The sequence below is a fragment of the Eucyclogobius newberryi genome, unplaced genomic scaffold, assembly GCF_026437365.1.
Source record: "Eucyclogobius newberryi isolate DKJ021-1_F unplaced genomic scaffold, fEucNew1.0.hap1 SCAF_7, whole genome shotgun sequence".
NCBI lineage: Eukaryota > Metazoa > Chordata > Actinopteri > Gobiiformes > Gobiidae > Eucyclogobius > Eucyclogobius newberryi.
In genome coordinates, this window is record NW_027316389.1 from 22,142,315 (window position 1) to 22,170,029 (window position 27,715).

At 39.1% G+C, this 27,715-nt stretch overlaps 6 protein-coding genes across 6 annotated transcripts in view; 4 read left to right on the forward strand and 2 right to left on the reverse strand.

Moving 5' to 3' along the window:
* Positions 1-982: 982 nt before the first annotated feature.
* On the reverse strand, positions 983-8,065 carry uba2 (ubiquitin-like modifier activating enzyme 2). The gene is made up of 17 exons (XM_072435202.1): positions 7,840-8,065; positions 6,703-6,786; positions 6,560-6,630; positions 6,402-6,466; positions 6,219-6,319; positions 6,032-6,153; positions 5,892-5,959; positions 5,347-5,468; positions 5,141-5,240; positions 4,857-5,011; positions 4,674-4,767; positions 4,465-4,577; positions 4,222-4,377; positions 4,055-4,151; positions 3,173-3,278; positions 2,957-3,099; positions 983-1,512 (listed from the first exon to the last, which is right to left on the reverse strand). Exons 1-17 carry the CDS (start codon positions 7,978-7,980, stop codon positions 1,316-1,318), a joined length of 1,935 nt encoding a protein of 644 aa, XP_072291303.1. The 5' UTR covers positions 7,981-8,065; the 3' UTR covers positions 983-1,315.
* A 1,529-nt stretch (positions 8,066-9,594) lies between these two features.
* lcat (lecithin-cholesterol acyltransferase) lies at positions 9,595-12,818 on the forward strand. Its single transcript, XM_072435114.1, has 7 exons — positions 9,595-9,931; positions 10,449-10,605; positions 10,690-10,805; positions 10,923-11,018; positions 11,325-11,549; positions 11,623-11,818; positions 12,379-12,818. The coding sequence occupies exons 1-7, from the start codon at positions 9,784-9,786 to the stop codon at positions 12,731-12,733; spliced, it is 1,293 nt and encodes a 430-aa protein (XP_072291215.1). The 5' UTR covers positions 9,595-9,783; the 3' UTR covers positions 12,734-12,818.
* Positions 12,819-13,678: 860 nt separating this feature from the next.
* On the forward strand, positions 13,679-18,001 carry pla2g15 (phospholipase A2, group XV). The gene is made up of 7 exons (XM_072434905.1): positions 13,679-13,959; positions 14,327-14,480; positions 15,061-15,179; positions 15,681-15,779; positions 16,010-16,234; positions 16,797-16,909; positions 17,128-18,001. The coding sequence occupies exons 1-7, from the start codon at positions 13,785-13,787 to the stop codon at positions 17,527-17,529; spliced, it is 1,287 nt and encodes a 428-aa protein (XP_072291006.1). The 5' UTR covers positions 13,679-13,784; the 3' UTR covers positions 17,530-18,001.
* Positions 18,002-18,877: 876 nt separating this feature from the next.
* On the reverse strand, positions 18,878-20,785 carry usb1 (U6 snRNA biogenesis 1). The gene is made up of 7 exons (XM_072435154.1): positions 20,554-20,785; positions 20,004-20,143; positions 19,750-19,933; positions 19,571-19,624; positions 19,381-19,486; positions 19,226-19,306; positions 18,878-19,108 (listed from the first exon to the last, which is right to left on the reverse strand). Exons 1-7 carry the CDS (start codon positions 20,685-20,687, stop codon positions 18,995-18,997), a joined length of 813 nt encoding a protein of 270 aa, XP_072291255.1. The 5' UTR covers positions 20,688-20,785; the 3' UTR covers positions 18,878-18,994.
* Positions 20,786-22,007: 1,222 nt separating this feature from the next.
* Positions 22,008-26,609, forward strand: znf319b (zinc finger protein 319b). Its single transcript, XM_072434384.1, has 2 exons — positions 22,008-22,046; positions 22,151-26,609. Exons 1-2 carry the CDS (start codon positions 22,042-22,044, stop codon positions 24,234-24,236), a joined length of 2,091 nt encoding a protein of 696 aa, XP_072290485.1. The 5' UTR covers positions 22,008-22,041; the 3' UTR covers positions 24,237-26,609.
* fa2h (fatty acid 2-hydroxylase) overlaps positions 23,773-27,715 on the forward strand; it is a 43,351-nt gene continuing 39,408 nt past the window's right edge. Inside the window, exon 1 of the mRNA XM_072434386.1 lies at positions 23,773-23,776. The gene's annotated coding sequence lies outside the window, so the exon portion shown is untranslated. The remainder of the gene's footprint in view (positions 23,777-27,715) is intronic.

The window sequence follows — 27,715 nt, forward strand, 5'->3', positions numbered from 1 at the left end:
GACTTTACTGCGACCGTGTCCCGTGCGTCCTCTCCCTCGGTGCGCAGATTCACGATTAGATATAGATAAAGCTCTTGTTTATGAACTGATAGCTCGACAGCAGAGGAAGGAAACGGGTCTGTGTGTCGACCAATCAGCGCGCTCCGCTGAGGGGCGTCGTGGTGACGAGGACAGAACACAACCACAGTGGATCCTTAAAGCCCCAACACGTAACATTTCAGAAGAAAGGATGTGAATAAAACGTTTTTATTGCACTGAAATGAGTAGAAAACATGCGTCCTAACTGTGATCTTGCATCTCCTCACACTTGACTCGAACTGAAGGAGATGACCCTCCATGAGAACGTTGTTCCTTTGGCTGTGACAGTACAGTATGTGTACAGTATGGCATAAAAAAACTCCAAAGCCAAAAAATAACTGAGAAGAATAGATTTGACCCTAACACGTATCTCTTCACTCTAGTTGGACTAGATCATGAATTTATATTTCTATCTATTATTTGGAAGATACTGTAGTGCAGTGAGCATGTAGAACTTAAGTGTTTTTGGAAAGTAAAAGTAGCAGTTAAGTAATGCACAACTTAATACACATTATCTAATAGCAAATTTTATTTTTTTTTCAAGAAATATGTCCAATATTCAAGTCAGGTCACAATCTTAACAGTAAAAAGGCTATTGAAACATGTACAATTGTCTTTTCAACATGTGAAGTATTTCAGAATACAGAACAGGAAACATCACTGTTGTGTGATGCTAGACTATGTACACAGCAAAAAATAAACATACCAATGCAGTGTCTCAGGAGGACATGTTGGTTACAGGTTTCTTCACTTAAACAAAACAGGTAATACAAATAGTTGACTCCATATTCATTTTCTTTGAAAGACATTTCTCCCATGGCACACATTTTAGTGCCTTTGCATCAACATCTATGCTGTGTTCCAGTACCACGAAGGGCCGGTCTTAAGAGATAAATATTACAACTTTGTTTGCGATCAGTGTTTTTTTTTTTTTTTAAATGCGACTTAACAAATCAATAACTATCCCGACTTGTACAGTACATGAAATGGATACAATTTATAAAAGATACAAAAACACTCACTGTAACCATCAGGAGAAGCAGTTTATAGGGATTGAAATGAGTTAAAGTAAAAAATTAGCACGCAAATCCAAATGTACAGCATTATAGGGAAGGAAGAGGGGCTGTAAAAGCATACATTGGTCAGATGGGAAATGGATTTGATAAATGGAAAAACTATTGTAATAAATTGTTCTTCACGTCTGAGTCGCTGTTCTGTCAATACGAGAGCTGCACGTCTAGTCCAGAGTAATAATATCGTCATCATCGTCCTCAGCAGTGGTTTGGTCTGTCCGTGGACGTTTGGCAGAGGTTTCTCCTGTTTCTGCGTCCGAGTGCTTCCTCTTGTGGCTGCCGGGGGTTCCTGTGGCGAGGCTCGATGCTGCCTCTTCATCATCAGAGTCCACAATCATCAGGTCATCGTCATCTGCAGGAGCTAAAAATATGGTAATGAAAGGGCAGTTAGTTGGACTACATAATATAATTAGAAAAACATGTACTGATCCATCGACACGTTTTTATTGATGCAATACAACAGTAATTTAAGGTAATTAAGTAGTAGTAGAAAATAAAAACTGCATTATTTTAGTAATACAGTTTATTAGAGTTGCAATCATTTGGATGTTAGGAAACCTGAATGAAAGTTCACAGATGACATTACTTTAGTTTTTATTATTACAGCATAAGATGTATGCTTTTGTTAGGCCAATTTCACACTATTCTGTCCCATGTTCGCTTGAACACCTTTTTTGATGCATGCCTTTTATTTTATCTTGTTGTGCTATTTTTCATTGCTTTATGTTGCACCAGATCACTGTCTTTTGTGAATTTTGTTTGTGACAATGGACATAACCCTTTTTTTATTCTGATGTATAAGGATATGAACTCCTGGCACAAAAGCCTATAACGCTGCCCGCTTGCAGTGCTGAAAACTGTAATTTTCTTCAAGACCCAAAGCATATGCGCTTCAAAACAATGCTCTGATACATCATTCACAGTGCGTGTCACGTGACTCAGATGGTTCATGAACTGCTGTAGTTTCAGAAGGATTTTACAACTTTGTCTCAAGCATGAGTTGATTGACAGGGCTTTAAAAGAAATTACAGAACGACGACAATCTCAAACCCTTGACTCCATAAGTCTCAACACAAAGTTTAAAAATGGTGCTTCCATGTTGATGGGCCAAATGAGTCGAGGCGCCGTGTGTCGAGCTCTGTCCCCCAGTGTCACTTTAAGAAAAGTCACGCGACCAACACATAAAGCTGCAGTGCAAGTCAAGTCTGTCCGCTGTTTTCTTTGAGGCTCAATGGTGATAAATATTTGCCGGTTCCTCTGAGTGATAATTGTAATCTTTCACAAGAATAACCTCTGACAGCCCTATATTTACTTTTCTAGACCACCAGATGGCACAACAGAGTGAACCAACAAAGTGTCAGAACTGTGTCAACACCTTATCGGAAATGTGTAACAACATACAAGTTGTCAGCGTTTCAAACTGTGTTTTGAAGCCATGGCACGTTTGGTTTAGTTCAAATACTTTGTAGTTTCATGAAGCCTCAATCACTAGTGGCTGGCTGACTTTGGGATGCAAATAGCAGTCCGATTTTGTCAAACCTTTGAGCTTGAATACTAAAGAGACTGGCACATCAATAACTTGGTTGTGCTTAAGGCATTCAATCGGGGTTTGCTTCAATGTCTGAAAAATCTATTTAAAAACCATACATGCGCCTGAAAACCAAATGCATGTGAACGGTTTGAGAGAACTAGAACTATCATGGATAAATTAAAATACATACTTCTGTTCAGTTTGAAAATCAGAACCCCCCCAGCTTTAAAGTAGACACTTATCTTTTCAAACAAATCATCAGGACCACACTGACCTTTGGAGGAGGTAGACGGCTGGGCAGAGTCCTTGTTGCCATTTGTGATGTTATTTCCATCCTCTGGTTTAATCTGTGGGGGAGGAGCTTTGTCGGGAGCCTCACCAACTACTTCAAATTCCACATCCCTCTCAAGTTCCTCGCTGTCAATAAGGAAACCATGGCTTTTAGATCCAATGAAATGACACCCAAAAAGGCCAATAAAGCATGACATACGTGTGTAAAACATTAACAAGGAGCGTGTAGTCTTGAAGAAAGTCATCAACCTGAAGACGGCTGCCATTGCGAATCCCAAAGTCTGAGAGGAATTTGTTGTTGTTGGCTGTACAAAAATAAGGGGGGGGGAAAAGAATTGAATCAGATGTCAAATGTCTTGGAGTCATCATAGACATCCATTTAAATCTTCAAGAACAGCTTCTGGCTAATAGGACCTTGTCTGTCCATTCACACTGCCAAATAGTACTTCCATGCATCCTCTCCCACCACTCATACAGTGTCACTGTGTGGGGCCAGGCTAGGCAGAAAAGTGCAGCCTCCCTGTACAAATAGGCTTTAAACGTGATGGACAAATGCAGATGAGACGCCAGTATTGTCCTCTCATTTGAAAAGCACAAAGTCTTGATCATTTTATTAAATACTCTTAAGTAATTATATTTTAAATTGTGGAAATAATCTTGCTCCAGATAATGAAATTAACATGATTCAGAAGTGCAATCCATGTGGTGTCACCACAAGGGGCGCTGCAAATTGACTGTAGACCAGCTAAAAGCAAGACACCTTTGGACAGAGCGTGTTCACTGTAAAAGGCCCACAGGTCTGGAACACCAGCCCAACTGAAAACCCACACAGATCTGAACCATTAAACTGAAAAGTGAAGCAGTGGCTGAAATCAAATCAACCCTGTGAACACTAAAGCAATTGTGTAATTTCTTTTGGGGGTCAGGGACCAGCTCTGCAAATCACAAGCACAATGACCTATGGACATGGCATCGGTGACCATTTTAAATGTGGCAATACTCTCTGTTCTGTCGCTTTTACATAAACTACGAATATATAAAAATGTAATGTTTTATCAAAATACTAGACCCAAAAAGTTACCATCAGTCTCTCCTTCCTCTGATGAGATGAGAATTGTCCCTTTTCCATCTTCTATCTGAACATCTGGAGCCACCATCCCAAACCTCTCCTTTAGGATCTAAAGAATGACATTCATGTGAAACAACTAATTTTACTCAATTTGTCTTGATATCTTGAAAGTAATTTACTCTGTCCTGCAGGGAGACGACCATGGTTTTGTTGACATCGAGTTTGACAGTGACTTCAGGTTTGCTGGCACAAACATAGCAGTTGGCACATGGTGGGTCAAGCACACAAGGCACCAGCAACTTCTTCCTCAGGTTTGGAACCTTATTCAAGAAGATCTAGAAACCGAGACAAACAGTCTTACAGCTAAGAAAGCATCCACGACTTTCAGAACTGTTAAATTTGAATAACAAAAGGCAGCTCACCGAACGACATGACTCAATCTCGCCAGACAAGATTTTTAGCCCCTCCAGCACAATTAGTCCTGCAATTATAGCATTGGTTGTAGCTATTGCAGGAATGATGTTACCAGCCATAGCTATCAAAAGAGAAGCAAATATGTGAAAATCAGAACATCCTTCAGAGTTTGGTTATTTAACTTCGTGACAAGGTGAATGTTCCGCATTTTACTCACACTTCACATCAAAACGACTCTTCATGTTCATGCTAAAGATTTGCATTCGTAGATTGGCAGCAGCAGTGACAAAGTCCATTGCTGGTGGGTCGTCCTGTCATTAAATGATAGTTATAAGAAAAAAAACAACAGGACAGTACAAATTCCATTACATTTGACAGAATGGTGTGCTCTGGGAAGTACCTTGTCCCATACAAGCTCTGCTCCCTCTCCCCTCGCTTTCAGCTGTGAGCGAAGGGTGTCTACACTGTGTCGGAATAGTTTACTGTAGCCCCAAACACCAAGAACCTGCTGGTCCTTTAGCCCTGCACTAGAACACTCAGACTCTTTTGGGCTTTCTGAAGAAAAGAACAGGAAAATGGCACATATTCAAATTAATGTGTAAAACTTATCAAAAATGAATTGAACCAATAAAAAGATGTTTAGATAAGTTGAATCCAGATAAGAATTTGTAGCTGTGGCCATACCGTTTTTCTCAACTTGATGCCAGTCCAAAGGTGTAGGCGCCTTCCTCTTTTTCCATAGCTTATCCATGGTTAACAAGTACATGATGTCATCTTTAAATAGCTAAACATTGAAACAGAAAAAATTGATTTGACTAAAAATGTAATAAAATGCAGATAAAGGCATCGAACGGGGAATTAAAATGTGGTAATATGGTTGAAACACAGACCTTGTTGAAAAGTTTTACAGGGTCGTATCCAGTGGAACGGGCCCATTCCTTGGTGGATACACGTTTGATGTCTCCATCTTTTTCTGATGCTGTGGCACGAGCAGCTGCGTTTTCAGGATTCCCTAAATGAGAACATAATTTTAATATTGATACTTATCATAGAACATGTTCAAGTTGAATTGTTTTTTCACCAATTCCTTTAGCTTGTATAGAATGAATGTGCTTAACGTCCTGGGCAAATGTCAAGCACGGGTGTAGGCAGCAAAAATACACTGAACTAAAACTAACTAAAACTTTTTTTGAGCTGAACTCAAAAGATATAAAACCTTTTCTATACACATCAAATATTGTTCAGAAATGTGTCCAACTGTGTTATTGAGCACTTCTCCTTTACTGAGATATTCCATCCGTGCTCACAGTTGTGGCATATCGAGATGCTGATCAGACAGCATGAATATTGAATAAGCTTTTTTTTGCCTCAAAAAAAAAAAGTGTTGCATTCAAATATTTGTTAGTTTATAAATGAAATTTATAATGGTTCTCACATGCAGCTTCTGGGTCTGCAGTATCTGGAGAAACTTCCTGATCAGCATCCTCTTCTCCAAACAGCTGACTGAGAAACAGGACCACAAAATAAAAATGACATTCTTAAATGGAGGCGTATACATTTTAGTGACATACTTACTTAAAAAGATATTTGGCCCATACAATACAGTGGATAGGCTCAGAGGGTGTGTTTCTTATAGTGCAACCGGGAAATGTCTTCTGAGAAGGCTTGGGCTGGCACTCGTAACACTCCGTTAATCCCTGAATAAAAGCAAATATTTGTTTGCAATACATTTTTGTTATTAATCCTGTACTTTTGCATTTACCTTTTTAATAACAGAGACTTGTCCAAGGTATCCTGCGGTGCCACTCTCGATGAGAGGGATATCTGCGGCCAAGCACATCCTATTCACATGGTTACGTGCCGCTGAGATCGAGACAAGAACAGACATAATGTTCATTGGTTCATAATAACATAAAACTGTTGATTCAAATGTATTATACTCCACCTCTGTTGTCCAAGGCATTCATAACCAGCAGAAACTTTCTGAAGAATTCCACATTGTAGTCGGGGCTGAAGGGAAATTATTATTATTAATAATAATAAGTATTCAATCTTATCATCAAGGTTGTTAAAAGTTAAATAATAAAAAGCAAAGCTGAATACTTCATAACGCTGTCATGGTAGGCAACAATATTAGCAGAGGGACAAAACTGTAAGGCGCTCTCTTTGGCCACCTACAAAAAAAATATTATTATTAAAAAGACAAGCTTGCAAATAAGGTAGTAATGAATCACCCATAAACAAACCTGGGATTTAGACTTTCCAACATGTTTTTTTTGAAAGAGGAACTGGCGGTTAAGGTTACTGACATCGATTGTGTCCAGGTCAATCTGGAAAGAACAAAGTAATAAATGAGCAAAATGAGAAAATGCAACACCGTTTAATTTTACATCAATTACTGCTTGTTTTGTTTACAAGATTACTTATTTAAAATGAATGTTTTATAGCGGAGTTTGAATATGATCATCTACAGAAGATGCATTCGAATTGTTTGTTGGAATAAAAAAAATAATTTTGACAATCAAATATTCATGTTGGTCCATAATCCTTAAATGAACCAAGCCTCTTTGTCCAGCAATTATCCCATCAAACTAAAGGCAGACTTTCCCCTAAAACACCAGACCAAAATGATCCCAAATTTAAACTGAATCCGTTTCTGAACCCTTTGGAGTATAAACATATGGCTGGACTCTGTCCAATCATATTTAAAACATGTAATCTAACCTACTCTACATAAAAAGGAAAATCTGACAGCAAATCTATTTTTTATAAATATATGTAACTATAAAAGTAAAATAGTTGAGAGGCATTATTGACAGACGGACATTAGATTGCGCATTTGTTGGCTCTAGACAATTGCCATTCAAAAACTGAAGATTACATTTTTACACCATAATAATAAATAAATAAATTTAAGAAGTCATAAACTACACGCACATCGCCCAATTTGGTGAATTTTAAGATGGATTGATGCCAATGGAAATGCGTGGGTTATGGTGTTCCCTTCGTGTTCTACTGTGTCTGATAGTTCTCTTTAATCAGAAGGTTAACACAAATAATTAAATGTAGAAAAACAAAACATCAAAAATGTTGCGATATATAACAGGAAGCTGAAACCCATGGATACGCTCTTTCTAACTCTGGCCGTGGCGCCAAAACCGTGATGCTACAGTGACCAGGAAAGATAACGCAGGAGATTATTCGGGACCTCGTTTATTGTCCTGCTCAGCTTTAAGATAAACCATCAGACTTGCACTTTGGGAATTGCGCCAAGTCAGTAAAAAAGCGTGAAGTCTGCGCTGCTCTGTGCCGCACAAAGACACGAGCACGCTAGCCGCAGCTAACACACCAACAACACTGCAAACCAGCACAATGCTACTGACCACTTCGATCTGTTTGAAGCCGGTGAGAACAAGGTTTTTCAGCAGCTCGCAGCCGATCCCTCCGGCCCCCACCACCAGCACCTTGCACGTGGAGAGTGTCTCGGCCAGCTCTTTGCGGAGCGGACCCACAAGTTGGACCATATTGACCGGCTTTAGAGAGCGCACCAGAGCCTGCGGAGCACCGATGCTAGCGGGTTAGCTCCGGTGTTAGCTTATTCTTAGTTTTTTTCCAGACCCGTGGTGACCGCCCCAAAATGGCGTAAAGACAACTAGAAAGACGTCACTATGGTAACGTGTAATTACCGACGTCTACTTCCAGCCGCCATTTTCTGATTGTAAAATTCTGCTCTTGTAAACAAATACATACTCAATTAAAGTCACGACTACGTGTATTATTGTTGTAGTCTTATATTTTTGCTGTACTTGCAGTGTCTGTTTGGGTTGTCAAATTTGATCATGATACTTTTTCAAATAGGGAGTTGGACTTTTTAATTTCTCTTAAATACTTTGAAAATTGAATGTGAACGTGAAAATATCTTGGAAAAAATAATAATAAACAACACGCAAACGATAAATAGGCATGCAGTAAACAGAATGATTAACAGTGGTTGTGTCCTACGTGGCTTTGTCCATGTAATTTATTGAAAGACAATCTGTTTAAAATGAGGGTAGGGTTAAGGTATACTTAATTAATCTCTTTGTTAAGGAAATCAATTTTACGGCCCTGTTTTGACTATTTTCTACTTTTGCTCGTTGTACAATTACAAGATGGCCACCACATTTGCCACAACAACAGCAAAATATAGTCTCTAGCTTTATTATACCGTTATTGGTCCCGATTGGATCGCCCCGTGAAGGGTTGGACATTTTTTTTTTTTTTTTAGAAACGATCCAACCTATTTAGTGCCACCTTGTGGTCTTATTGTTATTAGAACATCTTCCACCGCATCCTCCACTCAGCACGCAAGGTAAAACGTTTTTCTCGTTTTACGTTTGTGTAAATGGGGTTTTATTTTATTTTAGAAGACAATTCACCAAACCATTTGATAATTAAATATTAACCAGAAAAGCAGTTAGGTTTGTGTAGGCCTAAATTAAAGGTGCATTATGTGACTTTTCGAGTGGGAGTTTGCCACCATGGATATGGAGAACATAGTTACATAGTGCACTGTGCATATACTTGAGATTTTAGGTGATCATAACACAACTGATGATCATAAAACTGTGTTAACTATATTTATTTTCTGGTGAACTAAGCACCTGCCCCCCTTATGTAGTTAAACCTGACCTCTGAGTCAATGCCCTGCAGTAACCTCACACTAGATGTTTCAGCTTTTCTGCGCTCATAAAAAAACAAAAACAAAAAACGTGTTTTTAGTCAAGAGAGATATGCTGGCACATTTGAGTGTATTTAGTCTGTTCCAGACTGGGCTTTCCATGTATTATTTATTCACTGTTTATTGGCTCACAGTCTTTTGAATATGCAAGAGTGGTTTAATGAACGTCTGCTCTTTGGCAATAGTATAACTATTACTGGGTGATGTGTTATTTTGCTGTTGTGTTTTTTCCCCTGTCAAATCATTTTCTCGGCGCACAATGTCTCTTTTATTAAACATTGACCTGCTGTGCAGCGGGAGGCCTAAATAAATAGTTTGTTCTCGTGCGATTGGAGAGGATCAATAGGGCATCGTCTAACCCAACATTACACGTTTTATTTGCCCGCCATGCTCTACAGCACCGACCGGGGGCCACTGTTGGTCACTTGAATCTTGATCGTCATTCACATGCACGGAGAGGCGATCATAACTTGATATCTGTGGGTAAAAGTTGCGGTGGGCCAGAGTTTGTGCGGGATCGTTCAGCCCTCCTCTCTCTTCCCCCGCTCAGACGCGCAAAGACCGAAAGAGGGAGAACAGGGCATCGCTGCAACTGTGAGAACCAGACATGGGTTCCATGGGACGCGTCTGCTCGGCACTGCTGCTGGTGTGTCTGGGTTTGCAGCACTCCTCGTGTTTTTGGGTCATTAATGTGATGTTCCCTCCTCCCGCCAAGCCAAGTATTCCTAACAACAGCACTCCACCACTCGTCATTGGTAAGTGATGATATATGTGATGGTTAATGTGATGCACATTGTATAAATGCAGGGCTCCTAAATCAGAAGTCCACAGTTCAATGTTAAAGAAATTAATTTACAAAGTGTCATATGGGAATAATTGCTATAAGATTGTTGCCTAATATGACAGTGTACTCTATAGCATTTAAAAAAACATAGTATTAACCTATGTGTATTGCTTGTTGGTGATGCAGTACTTGTATGGTCTGCTGTTGCTACTGTTCTGCTTCTAAAAAACATTGGATCTCGCAGATAAACAGGACACAAAGGGCAAAGTTTGATTGTGTAACTGTGTCTTTTCAAAACAAGATATTAATAATCTAGTCTTATTTGACAAACATTGATTACACCATTTGATAAGGTTTGACAGTAAAAGTATTTTCATAGTGTGAAATGCATTTTAACATGATGAAGTTACTAGACCGTGTTATTTTATGAAACACCAATATTATTATGCAATTAACTGATCCACAATATGGATTGTTTGTGCATCCAGTGCCTGGAAACTTGGGTAACCGCATGGAAGCCAAGATAGACAAACCAACACTGGTCCACTGGATGTGCTACAAAAAAACAGAACACTGGTTCCCTCTGTGGATTGATCTCAACATGTTCATGCCTATTGGTGTTGACTGCTGGATTGATAACATTAGGTAACTCAAATTGCTATGATCCATTCTGACTTTAACTTTGAAACGCACACATATGTTTGTTCTCACTTTGCTGCTTGTGTTCAGACTTGTTTATAACCGCACAACACGGCGATCGTCCAACTCTCCAGGCGTGCAGGTACGGGTGCCAGGATTTGGGCAGACCTACCCCATTGAACATCTTGATAATAACAAATTGTCGGGTGAGGAAACCATACTTATCAGATGTACATTTGCCTACAATAGAACAACCACATCCTAGACTGTTGCTAAGAGATTGGGATGTTTCCACTGAAGTATGCGTCACCTGCTGATTATAGGTTACTTTCACACAATGGTGGAGCATTTGGTCTCCGTGGGTTACACTCGGAATGAGACCATCCGAGGTGCTCCATATGACTGGAGGCTGGCTCCAAGTAAGTACTTATACAATATACAGTATACAGAATATATAGAGACTTTGGTTGTTCCCCAAAGTTAACTCCTTAGGTCCACTTCACTACAAAAATCCAAAAATATACATAAAAGATTTAAAAAGAACAGCTGGCAAACATATGGAACAACACTGCAGTAGAGCATCTTCAGTAAATGGACATATTTTTAATTGTGACCGACCTACGACTTTGATCTCTAATGTACATGATCTTTGGGGCATCTTATTTACATTATAATATTTTACAATGTTTGTGTGACCAATGTTACAACTGTTTGACCTGTGGTAGATGAAAATGAAGAGTACCTGGTGAGGCTTCGGGAGCTGGTGGAGGAGATGTATGAACAGTACCAGAAGCCTGTTTATCTTCTGGGCCACAGTATGGGCTGCCACTACGTGCTCTACTTCCTCAACCAGCAGCCTCAGGCCTGGAAGGACAGATACATCAAAGGCTTCATCTCCCTAGGGGCTCCATGGGGGGGGGCTGTTAAGCCACTCAGAGTCATGGCATCAGGTAGGCCCAATAATAATCATAATTATCAAAATGTATATACATCCAAAATACACAAATTATGTGTACATTACAGGTAACAATGATGGCATCCCAATGATTTCCAACATAAAGATCCGTGAAGAGCAGCGGATGACGACAACTAATCCTTGGATGCTGCCATTTGAAGGATTTTGGCCAAAAGACCACGTATTTGTCTCCACTCCAACAACTAACTACACCAATCAGGACTACGAGCGCTTCTTCACAGACATCGCCTTTGAGGATGGCTGGTATAAAACACAGCTTTTGAATATACGTAATTACTCTAAGCCTGGTTTGTGTGGTTCTTCAACAATATAGAACAATATTAGGATATAACAATCCAATCAAAATTACAATTTGAATGGTTGCAATTTGCAAATTGCGATTACATGTATAAACTCTTCTAATCCTCTACAAAAGTTCAGAAATGCATGGGATTCTTGTATTACTTTAGCAGTTGATAGTTCAGTCTTCTGTCAAATGTTTTTTTATTTATTTATTTATTTATTTGTCTATGGGAGTTTTTATTTATTTATAGGAGATCTTCTACTGAAAGTGTTTTTCAGACTTCCTATAAGTGATCTGTTCTTCTGTATCTACCTGCGTTGCACCAATGAAATTTCCCCATGTGGGACAATAAAGGAATCCTACAGACGTGTTTAAAATGGGTCTTTACACAGAATCTTACCTCTAAATTTGCTTTATTTCTCACATATTCACTGTAAATAAACTAACCCCTGCAAGAAAGACAGTCAACATAATTGAAAAACTTAAAGGCCTTCATGTTTCTTTGTCTTTGTTGTTGCAGGCACATGTGGGTAGATACCAGGAACCTGACAGGAGATCTCCATGCTCCTGGGGTTGAAGTCTGGTGTATGTACGGCGTTGGACTGCCCACTCCGGTCACGTACATCTACGACGAGGGCTTTCCAAACGCAGACCCAGTGGACTTTGTGTATGCTGACGGGGACGACACAGTGGATAGCTTCAGCATGAGTTTGTGCAAGCGCTGGAACGGAAAGCAGAGCAAACCCGTCCATGTCACAGAGTTCAGAGGCCTCACACACCTGGATATAGTGTACCATGAGAAGGTGCTCAATCTAATCCAGTATATTCTCGAGGGAAAGTCTGAAACACCCGGAGAGATTGACGTTAGGGCGTAAAAAGCTAAACTCAGAGCAGTGATTTCTTGTGTAGCAGTTGTGCGTCAGTTTGCAACATTGATAACATCTTGACTCAAAAGCTAAATCATCATAGAAATGACTGTTAGCTCACTTGAGGAGATGTCAAAGGGATAAGATAACCTTTATTTGTCCCACAATGGCAAAATTCCAGTGTTGCAACACAGAGTAGGTACAGATGTATAATAATAAAAACAGATAACGTATAAAAAAACACTCTTGTAGAATGCCTTGTTATCTGATATACTGTTGCCATTTTTGAAGCAGGAGGAGAGTTTTTCTTACAAATTGGAAAAAAAATGCTACGTATTTAAGTTAACCTGTACCATGTAATGAAACAGATTTGTGTTTTTCAGTGTTTTATAACTTTACAGAAGTTTTTGTAACCTTAGAACCTTATCTCATTACAAATGTTATTATTAAAATCTGTCCTAAACCCCTTGCTAGTTTGTATGTATCATTGTAGCCTAACTATTTTACTATAAACCTTAGCACATCACTGAAACACAGCATGAACATGGTATTATTAAAAGTAATGCCTAAATGTCATATTCAAAGCCCTACTGCAAAAGCTGTGCAGTGAATAAGACTATGTTAAATCTAGCACATGTATGATTCGACACCAACTATTACAATGTTATTATGATGATTATTAGGGGTCGTCAACAAAGTGCAACACGTGCATGTAATAGAATACTAATGTCGCATAACTACATAATAGACCAAAAAAGGAGGAGAAATAAAGCATGGACACATTAACAAAAATAAATACTCTAATCTTTATTGACTACTCTATCTGGTCGGCTCGTGCTTCTCGTGCTTCGTGATCGATGCGTGCTTTTTGACTCGCTTTGCCTGGTCCCTGCCGCGCACCTCGTGACCTCATATCTTCCCGTCGCTTCTCGCAATCGGCTCCGCGCGCGCCTCGGAGAACATTTCTGAGGGGTTTATCGCGTCTTATCGGCCCCTGCAGAGCTCTGACCGCGCAGTCAAAGGGCCTGGCATGGCTGTGGGGCTATGAAACACGAGGGCCATGGCGGCTCTGGTTCGGAAACCCGCCCTTTCTCAGCTGCCCGGAGTCGGGTTGTTGTTGTTTGTGCTGTTGTTGTTGTTGTTGTTGTTGATGTGCGCTCGGAGCACCGGGACCCCGCTGGAGAGATGTGCCGTCAACCAGCGCCGGACGACCCCAGGACCTCCCGTGGTCCTCAGTGAGTGCTTTGTGTTACTGCAAAACGTGGGGGACGTCGTTCTTTAATGTTTTGCTTTTGATCTCGTGTAAAGGTAAACGTGTGAAATAAAGGGATTACTGAGCATGACAGGCGTGTGTGATGTTTTGTGTACAGACTTTTTGGTGTTGAGCACTGGTTGTTTACATTGGAGGCTGGTCATATGACTGAAGCTTGGGCAACGTGACTCTGCTGGACTGATGCCAAAACTGAAGAGCATTCTCCACTGAACTTCCCTAGAATAAACTTTATTCTAATATGTGGCTGTGGCTGTTGATGTTAGACTGACAACTCAAGATCTGATTCTGTCATTGCGCCACAAAAGTAACATTCTTCACTATATTTTCAGTACCCGGTGACCTGGGGAACCAGTTGGAGGCCAAACTGAACAAACCCACTGTGGTTCATTATGTGTGCTACAAGAAGACGGACTTCTTCACTCTGTGGCTCAACCTGGAGCAGCTGGTGCCGTACGTCATTGACTGTTGGATTGACAACATCAGGTATTTGACTTTCATGGGCTGTTTTAGTTTACCTCCCTCTATATTAAACCACCAGTGCTAATTTGTACACATTATTTGACTCCTCTGACAATTGATTCCCCCTCCCCAATGTGCGCAATCTTTGACCCCATGTCCTCCTTATGTCAACAATGTACAAGTTAAACAGAAAACAAGGGATTCTGCCATTATAACTTCATATATTATTAACTATTATATAGTTGTATGCATGCCACTCTAAGTTATTTTTAGTTAAATTAAACAGAAAACATGTAGGTGTAAAAGCGTATATGGTACACCACTTCTGTTTCTCACTTCTGTTTTCCCAGAAATGTGAAACGACTAAATTAAATTCACAGTAACATAATTCGCATAAATATTCAGGAGCGCCCTACCTTTTGTTGCATAAAGAACATTTCTTTCAGATCATCTAAATGGAGTTTGTGCTCTGGGCTCAGAGTTTTGTGCTTCACCCCTGTAGATATAGCTCATATTTTGTGGAAGTATGCCCTATGACTGATAATGATATAGATGTTATATATTTGCGTTTGTATTGCACATATTATTTCTTTGTCGTTGCTAGGCTTATCTACAATAGGACCAGTCACACCAGCTCGTCTCCCCCTGGAGTTGAAATTCGTGTCCCTGGCTTTGGGCAGACATACTCAGTAGAGTATCTAGACCCAAGCAAACACAGTGTCGGTAAGGAGGTGTTCGTTGTATAAATACATAGGGTGAAGTCAGGTAAATTGGGCCATTTGTGAGCTCATGTGCACCAAAGGGTGATCAGTTAAAATACTGCAGGATAAACTGAAACTTTTGCAATTTTGATTAGTCACAAACATGTTTACAATGAAGTGTTTTCCCTGAGCATTAGACATCTTTCATGCTATTGTACAGATATTGTATGAAATGGGCCAGTTGTAAAACTGTCCCATTTTACAACTTCAGTTAAATGGGCCTATTCGGGGTGTAAATTAGGTTTTGGAAATTCTTATTTTGTTTTTAAACTGCTGTAAAACCATGTTTCTCTTAATAAGGACACATGTCCACAACTGTGTATGCAGGGCTTATGCTTCTTCACCACAGAAACATTTGTGGTAACAATTTGACTTGGTTTATACTGAATTCTGTTTATTGATACATGACCCATTTTACCTGATGACTTAATTTACACTTCATTTGTGTTTTTCTTGTTTTTAGGCATGTATTTTTTTAATATTGTGCAGCAGCTTGTTGAGTGGGGTTACACCAGAGATGGTGACATCAGAGGAGCACCTTATGACTGGAGGAAAGCTCCCAGTAAGAACATGCCTATTTGACACTAATGCAGCCACCATAAGGGACACAATTTAGCCTGTCCCTGTTACTTAATGAATATGTAGATCTGTTACTTAATGAATATGTAGATATGAAAGAACTAAAGTAACAGAGATTACTTTTGGATAATGATAAAGCTCCTAAAACCACTTCAGGGGATTCCACTCATTCATTCATGATCTATTTATGACCTGCAATTTTCTCATTTATAGATGAGAATAAAGAATATTTCCTGCAGCTGCAGAAGATGATTGAAGAGATGGCGGAGAAGGCTTGTGAGCCAGTTGTTCTGATTGCTCACAGTATGGGCAACATGTACACATTGTACTTCCTCAACCAGCAGCCACAGACTTGGAAAGACAAGTATATAAAGGCCTTTATTTCTCTGGGAGCCCCGTGGGCTGGAGTGGCCAAGACCCTGCGTGTGGTCACATCTGGTATGGAATATGTAACAATAATAATAATGGCATCCTAATTCTGTATTAGGAGTATGTCCGCAACAAGTTTTACTCAAAGCTTAATGCAGTTCAGTTCATGCTTTTGTAATTATTACTTAATCTGGTGGGACTTCCTGTGATAAATATTTATTTATGTTGTTTACAGTAGGGTTGCTCAGTAGCAGTTGTGAAAATACCTTTTTTAGATGTGTCACATCTGTTGCTCAACCAGTTCAGTCCAACCAGTAAGTTAATTTATAAACTTCACCAAAATTGTGAAATGAGGAGAATTAGAATCAGAAAAACAAATTTACTATAGGATAAAAATAGGCTTACTATAAAAAAATTACATTACATTACATTAAATTAAATGTACAGATGTTGTGCAGAAAGTGAACAGTGCAGTGAGTAGAATTAGGCAAGAATTATATCAAAATGGTAATTATAATTATGTTAAATTAGTAGTCTAACCATATCCATATGCACCTTAAGGTCATATAATATTGACTTGTGGGACTGCAGTTTCTGGTTATTATTTAATTTATTTCTAATTATTTTACAGGTGATAACAATCGTATTCCAGTAATCAGCTCACTTAAAATCCGATCCCAGCAGCGCACAGCTGTGTCCACCTCATGGCTCCTCCCATATGCCCCTGCATGGCCTAAAGATAAGGTATGTGTACACTCCTACCCCCCAGGATAGTTGCAGCCATAATTTCAAGTGCGGATTGCATCTAATGAAATTCAATGCATGCATATAAATAAATAAATGCACAAAACACTGACGACAAACCGGAAGCTGAATGTTTTTTGTGAAGTCATGATATCGGCCTTATAAAACGGGTGTGATTTCAATTAGGAATATAAGACCACTTTTTTTTCCCATATTAGGTATTGGTCCAGACGCCAAACTTCAACTACACCATTCTGGACTACCAGCGCCTTTTCAAGGACATTGGCTTTGAGGATGGTTGGTTGATGCGACAGGACACTGAACCCCTGGTGTCTGATCTGAAGCCTCCTGGTGTGGAGACTCACTGTCTGTACGGCTCTGGCATCTCAACCCCAGAGGTTTTCCAATATTCAAACAAGTTTCCCGATGTGGATCCTACTGTAGTGACAGGAGATGGAGATGGAACTGTGAACCTGATTAGTGCTCTGCAGTGTAAATCATGGATGGGCAAACAGAAACATAATGTTGCTTTAAAGGAACTTCCATCTAACGAACATGTTGCCATGCTAGCAAACATCACAACCATAGATTATATCAAGAAAGTGCTGTTCTCGCCCTGATCCTAACTGAACCAGATACTGGGAGTGACCTATGTGTTTTAACTTTTACAGAACTGTAATCGACAGGAAGAGGAAAGGGGTGGAGAATCAGGGTTTTAATTAATTTTATTATGACTCAAGATTGAGTCAATGTTGAATGTCAAATTGTTTACTCAAAATCTTTTTATAAATTTGTAAGTGCAGTTGAGAGACAGTAACTATCTGTGATCAATTTTTGTATTACTACTATTAATTTTTCACTTAAGTCTGATCCTGAAGCTAATAAAGGAACCTGTGTCTGTGCCACATAGTGCCACATATATTATATATACACTTAATGTATTAGTTTAGTGTTAAAGCAAACAATACATTTGTATGTGTAATTCTATACTTTTGTAAGGTTTAATGTTGTACATGCAGCCTGTTAGATTTAGCGCTTCACTAGTCTGTTGGAAACTTTATTTGAACAGATCTATGTCAGAAATGGGTCTCAATTTATATTATTTCAAACATTTAACACTGGGCATATATGCATTTTTTTAAGTGTTACCCTAACTCTTTCAAGAATAAAACAAAATATAAAATAAATATGCCGGTATGTTATCAATACTACTTTATAGTCCCATGTGATAGTTACAAGATGATACTGTTTAAAATACAATTTAGTTTATCATCTGAAGGGAATAAGAATAAGCAATTGACATACTGTAAAGCAGGGGTGCCCACACATTTACGGCTCACGAGCTACTTTTATATTCAACAAAGCCCGAAGCTCTATAGATCTAAATTATTGTATAATTTTGTATTATTTTTATTGTCAGTATCGAACAAGTTTTTATTTTTGTTTAACCATAATTAGGCTATAACACAATGTAGGCGTTTATTAATAGCCTAATATTGTTTATCATATACAAATGTGCAAAATAAAAAGGAGAGAAAATCTGCTATTTAACTAGACCATTTAATGGCTCAGTATTTTGAAAATAAAATATACTGACCACAACTACGCTAAATGATAGAAGGTTGAGTTTAACCAGAACTTCCCCTCTACTTCTTCCTTCGGCGCTTTTTTTCCGACGGGATCGACCGGTAGATCGTGATCAACGTATTGGGCAACACTGCTGTAAAGTTTAATTTAATAATTAATTGTCTTACTTGCAAAATAAAAAGTTTAATGGTGAAGAGACAACGTTTCGGCAACTGGGCCTTCGTCAGGCAAATGGCTGAGTTGTGTGAAGTTGTTTTCCTGGTGACATGCCTGTATATTCTAAATCAGTAATTTACAGTGAACTCTGAAATTGTATGTATTGAGTAAATTAAGAATTTTGTTTATTACAGTGTTTCACAAATCAGCATTTGTCACCCTACGATTAAAATCACATCTTACAAATGCAGTAGGTTTATTAAAAACATGAGCACAAAAAACACACGTTTAGTTTATTGTTGTAAAAAATGTATTAATTTTATTTTAAAAAGTACTAATCTGTTAGTTTTCAGGACTCAATGGAAAGCGAAAAACTTTTTTTCCTGTCCGGCATCGAAGTTCCACACAATTCAAACTGAGGATAAATGGACCATCGTCTTGTTTGTCCATTATGCTCTAAAAAGTAAAGGTTAATTTATTCAGGATACAATTACAGTATTTAATAACTCTGAAGTTTGTTATTTATCTAGTTACTAGCTGAATATATGTTCAACAGTGGTAATATCTCAATACCTGAAGTTCCTTCAGGAAGCTATTCATCTGCCACGTCAAATCTCCAATACACGAGGCCAGACTTACATGAAAAGAAGGCTCCTTGAACACAAACAATAATATAAAATAAATATTTTGGATTTCCCATAAAGCATTTAAATGTAACAATAACTTACTTTATAAAAAGTCTCCAATCTAAATTCTGTCATTGTTTTGTCCACTACTTTTACAAGGTCCATTAGTTGATTTTTCCCTGCTGAAACTTCTACACCAATAAATGTTCTACAGAAAAAAGTATTCTTATAATTGGTAATATTAATAATATTAGTTCTCAATTGGTGTAAGTATGAGTTTAGTGTTACATACCTTGTCTTCTCAGCATTACAATAGACTTTTAACTTCTCCGCTGAGCACATAAACCTGATAAAAAAGCAATCAGAAGAACTCTGATGGTGATGGCTTGAATCTGACAAAATACATTTTATAGTATAAGCCCCATTCTTCTTGATTTAAAAACAATCCACAATAACAGCTATTGCTCTCACCTTTTACAAAGCGCCAGGCCTGCCTTGAGGTTCTGTGTAAATGGTTGAATCCAGTGATGTCTCAACACCACCGTCTGTGAGAGACTGACATGAAACTCCTCCTGTGGCATCAAATCTATGCCATGGCGTTTTGCCACCAACACAAGGTCCTCCATTATGTCAGTGAATTCCTCCTCAGGGTTGTCTAATGATAATGAGATAGGTGAAAAGTTAAAGTTAAAAGTGAAAAATTGCAATGTTTACCATGTGCTTACAGGAGAAATAAACATAGGTCGCCCAGTTTCCTCGTTCATGTTTAAAAGAGCGGACACGTCCACCGTGGAGTGAGGGGTCTTCAGTCTGTGCGTCCAACTCATCTGAAAACATGTTCAGGACACAATGAGGAACAGGCAACCTGCCAGGGACAGAACACCATGGAAATAAGGTTAAAACCCCTCTTAATAGTACATAGGTTTGAAAAGATCATGATCTTTATAATGCCCATTAATTTAATTTGATAGCTGTTTTAAGTTATATCTTGTATGTATCTCATAATGTATTCCTCATTTCTTTTATATTGTTTAGTTTCAAGCTTCTGTTACCCGTAGGCTTTATTAGATAGGTGGTCCCTGAAGACCACACGGAACATTTGCCGACACCTCAAGCGAACACAAGACATCTTAATTTGGCACAATGCATCATACGTCCGTATGAGCGAAATTCGACAACTTCACCGTAACTTACAGTAAGTTACATAATGATTAAGAGTTGGCTGTATAACGTGTATCCGATGTAGGCTCATTTTGGTGGGCAAGAGACACTCACTTAGTTTTCGTTGACAGTTGTTCTATTTTAGGTTTCTTTTTCGCTGGATATGAATTTTCACCATGTTCCTGGCTTCCCGTATTTACTGAAGAGTCCCCTTCCTCCTCTGAGCTGCTGCTGTAGACCACTAGCATGGCCACGACAAGTCAAATATACTAATGAATAAATACAATATAAAGTAATCAACTAAGTTGTTTTGCTAATTTAGCAAGAACGCTCAATTTCTATAGCGTCTGCAACATGGGCTAGCAAACTAAACTCTTTGCTAACAACATCTTGACCAACATAGAGCCAAGCTAAACTATAAACAACTAGTCCTCTGGATAAATGGGTCCCCGTGAAACAAATGATATGTACTTATTTCCGCTATATAAACAGACTATGTTAATGGTATATTTTGTTTTATCGTTAAAGTGTTGAAACACATTTAATGAAAAGTCTATACGTGTTTAAAATTTACTCATCCCATCTTAAAAAAAATATAATTTGGACTAAATCTAATGACCAGTCTAATATATTGTTTATCACATGGAAACGTGTCCAATTGATATAGTATATATACAAAATAGATCAAATTATTTGGTTGGTTATTGGTTTCTCGTGATTGTCAATTACTTTACATTTTTGTGATGCTCTGGTGTGGGTAGGGCGCTGTAGTTAGCTTAATGCTAGCAAACACCGTGGTGCTTAATTTGATGCATTGTGTATTAATTGGGTCATCAGAACGATGTCTTAGGACTGGTCTACGTTTATATTCTGGAACTATGTGATAACGGGCTGGGAGCAGGAATCAGCTACTTTAAATGCACAGTCCCTGGAGCCGCAGTGTCTGAACAAGGGAGCATCGTCCCGTCGCACAAGCTCTGGCTGTATGCGGATGTAGGGGAACCTGCACGGCTGACCCGCCAGAGGCGCTGGCATTTTTGTCGACTCTAGTGATTTCACTGGTATATTTTTCCTCTTTACTATCTTTATTTGCTACCCAGAGAAGTAATGTCGCTTATACATATGTATTTAAACGGGCTGGCAAATTCACGTCTGTGCCTTCTATGTCGTTTCTCTAATTTTGCTAGCATAAGGCTATGTTAGCCTAGCTTGCTAACGTGTCAAATTACGAGATATAAAATCTCAGATGCGCAGATGTCGCTCTACATCTTTTGCCGCGAATCTCAAAATATTTAATTTTTTTTCACCTACGTTACTAAGGAACTCCTCTTTTTATCACGTTAATTATGATTTTAGAAAACACGCCCTCTCTGTGTTGAGTATCCACGTATGAAATACTCCCTATTAAAATATAGTATTTTGGTCTTATTATAGTCATTTTTGATGTTGTCCCATGTATTTTTTTCCAACCATCCGTGTTCTGTGTCTATTCAGATATTGAATCATTGATCACCCAGTACCTTTTATTTATTTTCTTCTGCTTTTGTTTTTTGTTTCCAAAAAGTGCGCACTGAGCATCACAAGTGATTGCGATCTGCTAAAATGGAGTAAGTTTTAAATAATTGTATTATATATTATATATTTTATATAAATATATATAAGTGAACACCTTTTTGCACAGCACCTAATTTGCCCTTTGTGCCTCTTTTAGTTGGGCTGCGCCTTCTGCCAAGTTGAATCCTTACAGCCGAAGCCGCATGACAGAGGCCTGGCAGCAACATGCAGTTCCCCCACCTCAAGTGGTTCACACTATTCCCCCGGGGGCAGAGAACGCTTTGGGCTGTGCTGTGTATGGTATAGTTCTTCAACAAGATGCTCCGCCCGTACCTCAACAGCAGCCTCCGTCTCAGCACAGCCTTCACAGCAGCCAGCACAATCAACAGATCAATGGAGAACAGCAGCATGGACAACGACACGGACATCAGCGACAGCAACAGCAGAGGCAGCACCCAGCCCAGCCTCAGCGCTCCACTATTCAGGAGGAAGCTTTGAGGCAGCACCCAGCCCAGCCTCAGCGCTCCACTATTCAGGAGGAAGCACTGAGGCAGCACCCAGCCCAGCCTCAGCGCTCCACTATTCAGGAGGAAGCACTGAGGCAGCACCCAGCCCAGCCTCAGCGCTCCACTATTCAGGAGGAAGCACTGAGGCAGCATCCAGCCCAGCCTCAGCGCACTATTCAGGAGGAAGCAGGAAACAAGTGTGGAGCGTGCGGTCATGATATTTCTCACCTTTCCAATCCTCACGAGCACCAGTGTGTTGTCACACAGGATCGATCTTTCCAGTGTACACAATGCCTGAAGATCTTCCATCAAGCTACTGACTTGCTAGAACATCAGTGTGTTCAGGTCGAACAGAAGCCTTTTGTCTGCGGCGTATGTAAAATGGGTTTCTCCTTACTCACGTCTCTAGCCCAGCATCACTCTTCCCATAACAGCAGTAACCCAATGAAGTGCTCCATTTGTGAGAAAACGTATAGGCCCAGCTCCTCTGACAGTGCTACACCATCTACTTCAAAAAAACATTCTCATCATTCTAGTCGTGATTGTACAGCCAGCAGCAGCTCGTCCATTCTTCCTTTCCCGTCGGCCCGGGACAGACCATACAAGTGTTCCGTGTGCCAGAAGGGCTTCAAACATTTGTCTGAACTGACTCGACATGAGCGCGTTCACACCGGAGAAAAGCCTTTTAAATGTGATATATGTGATAAAGCATTCAGCCAGTCGTCACACCTACAACATCATCAGCGGACCCATAGCAATGAAAGGCCATTCAAATGTGCAGTTTGTGAGAAGAGTTTTAAGCACCGCTCCCACCTGGTTCGTCACATGTATGTCCACTCTGGAGAGCACTTGTTCAAATGCAACTTGTGTGAGCTGCACTTCAAGGAGTCGGCAGAGCTCCTTCACCATCCATGTCATCCACAAGGTTCTCGGCCCTTTCGTTGTGCGACTTGTGGCAAAGGGTTCAAGCGTCCATCTGATCTTCGTCAGCACGAGCGCACGCATTCGGAAGAGCGGCCCTTCCACTGTGATGAGTGTCAGATGAGTTTCAAGCAGCAGTACGCTCTGGTGCGTCACAGGCGCTCGCATCAAGACCCCACAGATCGACCATTCAAATGTAACCTGTGTGACAAGTGCTTTATGCAGCCCTCTCACCTCCTCTATCATCAGCATGTCCACGGTATGGACAACTTGTTCAAATGCGGATCATGCCAGAAAGAGTTTAGCCAGTCTGGTGATCTGCTCAGACACAAGTGTGGTGAGTCTCCTGTCAGCTCCCCTGACAAACCGTATAAGTGTGATGTTTGTGGTAAAAGCTACAAGAAGAGCTCCACATTACAGCGGCATCAGAACTCGCACTGCCAGGAGAAACCACTGAAGTGTTCGCTCTGTGACCGGCGCTTTGTGTCCTCCTCAGACTTTGTGCAACACCGATGTGATCCATCGCGAGAGAAGCCGCTCAAGTGTCCAGACTGTGAAAAACGCTTCAAATACTCGTCTGACCTGAACAGACATAAAAGAGTGCACACTGGGGAGAAGCCCTACAAGTGTGACCACTGCAACAAGTGTTTCAAGCAGCGTGAGCACCTCAACAAACATGCAAGCACTCACACCAGAGAGGGTCAGTTCAAGTGTGTGTGGTGTGGGGAGCGCTTCAGTGACATCAACTCCTTGCAGGACCACACAGTGCAGCACACAGCAGATGGAGGTGGTTACCCTGTGTCACAGTGCCTGTAACTACCCTTCATAGAGTTAGAGGTGTAAATCCCTGTACAGTTTTATGCATTATGTCTTTAGCTATGGTAATAGTTAGCCTAGTATTCAATCCAGTAAAATATTTTTTTAATTTAGTCTCTTATGTGAGATCTTTTTGTATCTACCCCAATATTACAGTACTGTTTTTTTCCCCCACATTTTGACTGTTCATTCGTCCTTTTTAACTTTGCTTCTCTAGTTATTCACCTTCTGGCGACCATAAGTTAAAGCTGATTATTTAGGGCCAGGTCCACTAAATAACTTCCTCATGCATGTCTTGATATGTTTTATAACTTATACATTTTATTATCAACATATTTCCTCATAACTCCAGTCCTTTTTATCTTTTGGTATTTTTATGACTGAAATATTTTATTTAGGGTTTAGGTAAAAGTTGTTTTTTACAATCAATATAGGTTTAAAGCTGCACTTTGTAATATTCTTTACAAAAATAGTCTCAAATAGTCTCCATGGAGATGTTTGTGAAAAATATGTTTGTTGTGAGCAGCTTGTGTCCATGGAGATCCCTAATAGATTGTGTTCATGTTCCAGAATTTTATATTGTCATAATTTCAGTTGCTTTCCCTTAATTCCATGGGAGATTCACTGATTTTAACTACAAACTAACTACAATTCAACTAAAATGTTGAACCTTTATTATTTGATTGTGATTGCCATATCCATCTTAAGGCTTTAAGCCCCTTCAGCTGACAACAAGCACATATTTGGAATTGAATAATAATTACTTTTATTTTTTAGAACTTAATTTTACTTTATTTTTCAACCCTAACAATAAATAAGTTACAATGGCATTACTCTCTGAAGCAAAAAAAATGTATTATTCATATGAGCTGACAGAGAAGAAATTGGACTTTGTGCCAGTTTTTGTTTCATTTGGATAGGCCCAGTAAGAGATAAACAACAGGATGAACATATGACAGTTAAACTAAATTCTACCATATAATTCTGACCTGCCTCCAGCTCAGGTTTGAGGACACTTGCTCCTTCAAAATATATATTTTATTTTGAATTGTTAATTGCTAGATTTTGAGCATTCTGAAACCCATGGGATGATGCCATTCTGTGGAACATTCCAGGCAAAGCAGTGTCTCCATGGAGACAAAAGTGGGGATCCTCCACCTGAAAAGTTACATGGTGCACAAAGGGCAGCTGATATAACTGTAAACACTAAAGACTATCACTACAGGCAAGGCTGTATTAACATTGAAAGTCCTTGAAGATGGTTTTACACAACAGCAAACTATTGAGGCACATATTGAGCCTGGAAGTTGTATCACTTGTGCTGTGCTGTACATACTGTTGATTTGAACTGCGATTTGTTCATTGACAAAATGAGGCAACTAAAATTCGTTGTATTGTATTGCACTCTTTGTATTCCCACTTATACGTTTTATTAGCCAAGTTATTTTAACAAAAGATTTTAAATTTATCTTTAGCAGGAAATTGTGTTTGTGTGAGTGTTTGTGTGTGCGTGTGTGCGTGAGAGAGAAAGTAAATGATCTTAAGGGAATAATCCAAGTCCTTTGTAATGAATCTGTTAGTAAAACTTAACAGAGGCACCTAGCATTTTGGGTTCAGAAGATGCTGACATTTGAGACATTTTGTGCTGTTAAGTGTAGTATTTAGCCCAATAGTTTGTTTGTTTTTACAGAGCGTACCTAGTTAGGATGGTTTAACATATTTGTCTGGGATCAGTCTTCTTTAACATTGTCCTGGGAGTCTGTGTCCTTTGAATTTTGTCTCTTAGAATAAGGGGTGGATGCCATTTGAATCCAGTTAAATGTTTGTTTACGTAACTTTTTTTTTTAGGACAAACAGATCAAACGTCTGTATGTTGGCCCACGCTTTTCCTACATATACCAGAATGCTGTCTATACAAATGTATTAACTTGTTTATTCCTAAAGTATGTGTATTAACAGGTGCAAATAGAATTGGTCACAAGTGTTTATTTCTAACTAATAAGAATTATGTTTTAATATTGACCAATAAATGTGTCTTAGTCTGAAACCAAAGACACTTTAGTGCCCAGTGCCAGTGTTGTCTTGGTATTACTGAAGGCACAAGAGTTGCTCGTAGATGATTTTTGTCTTCTCTATATTGACACCAGACATCCTAAACATCTTCTGCCAATTCACCTGAGTCGTCTTGCATGCCTTCTGTGTTAGTTGTGCTTTCTTCTATTAAACTGGTTTCAACTCTTTTTTAAAATTTATTTTATATGAATAATTTTGGAAAAGAAGACATTGTAACGTTGAAAGTATGTGCAGAATGTGTATTCAAGATGATCTTTATGACGTAGCATTCAGTTACATATGGCATTAAAAAACCTTTTTCATAATTCATACGTTCATTTTTTATCAGTGATGGTCTAGTTCACCCAACACTCACAACACTTAAAACGATGTAACATTTCTGATGGAGGGTCTGCCACCCGCCTGTGTCCATGGAGATGGTATCACTGCCTGGAATGTTCCACACTATGGTATTTATCTGATCCATTTCAATTGAGTGGCTGTGTAATAAATTACACGTTTTTTGGACCATTTGACGGATCAAGTTCTTGTCCGATTTTTGTCATTCAAGGATTATTTTGTATAATTACTGCTATTAATGTTGGTATTCCTCGGTCTTATAGTTTTTTTTTTTCGGGTTTTCTTGTCAAAGTTGCAATTTTTCCTATCTTTTAGTGGTGGAATAGTAGTAGTAGTTTGTTCTGTTCGGTGACCATGGCAACGGTCCAGAACTACTAGAACTACTTTGTAGAGTATGCAGTGTTTTCGTTATTCAATGATCATGGCGGTATTCATTTAGGTGTTTGTCGGTTTTGCAGTTTTTTCGGAATGACAAGTTAAAAGTTTCCCATTAGTTTACATTGCTGAGTTTGTCTGCAAACTGAAAAAACTACAATCCTGACAAACACCAAAATTAATTAGTCTAGTGTTTTTGTCATGCAGTGATCATGGCACATGGATCTACTCAAACTACAAAATAGTTACAATTACTAGAACTACTTTGAATTGTAGTAATTGTAGCCTATGCCGTGTTTTCAGTGATGATGATTATAAGTATTATTTTTGGTGATTGATGGTCTTGTAATTCTGAAAACATTACAAGACCATCAATCACCAAACATAATAGTTGAAAGTTTCCCTCTTAGTACTGGGTCATTATTCATTCACCAGAAACACGGTGGGAGCAATAGAAAAAAGGGAATACGTAGCTGTTTTTTTTCTTTTACACGGTTACTATACAGACCCATATAATTAAGGGAAACTTTTACTTTCATTCTGGAAAAAAAAACTACAACACTAAACTAAAATTAATTAGTGCTAGAGTATTAGTCCAGAGAATGAAGTCTGAAGAATAAGGTCTAAAGTCGACGTACAACTACGGCGGTGATGTAACACTTGGATACCAACCGCCATAAAACACCAAAGAA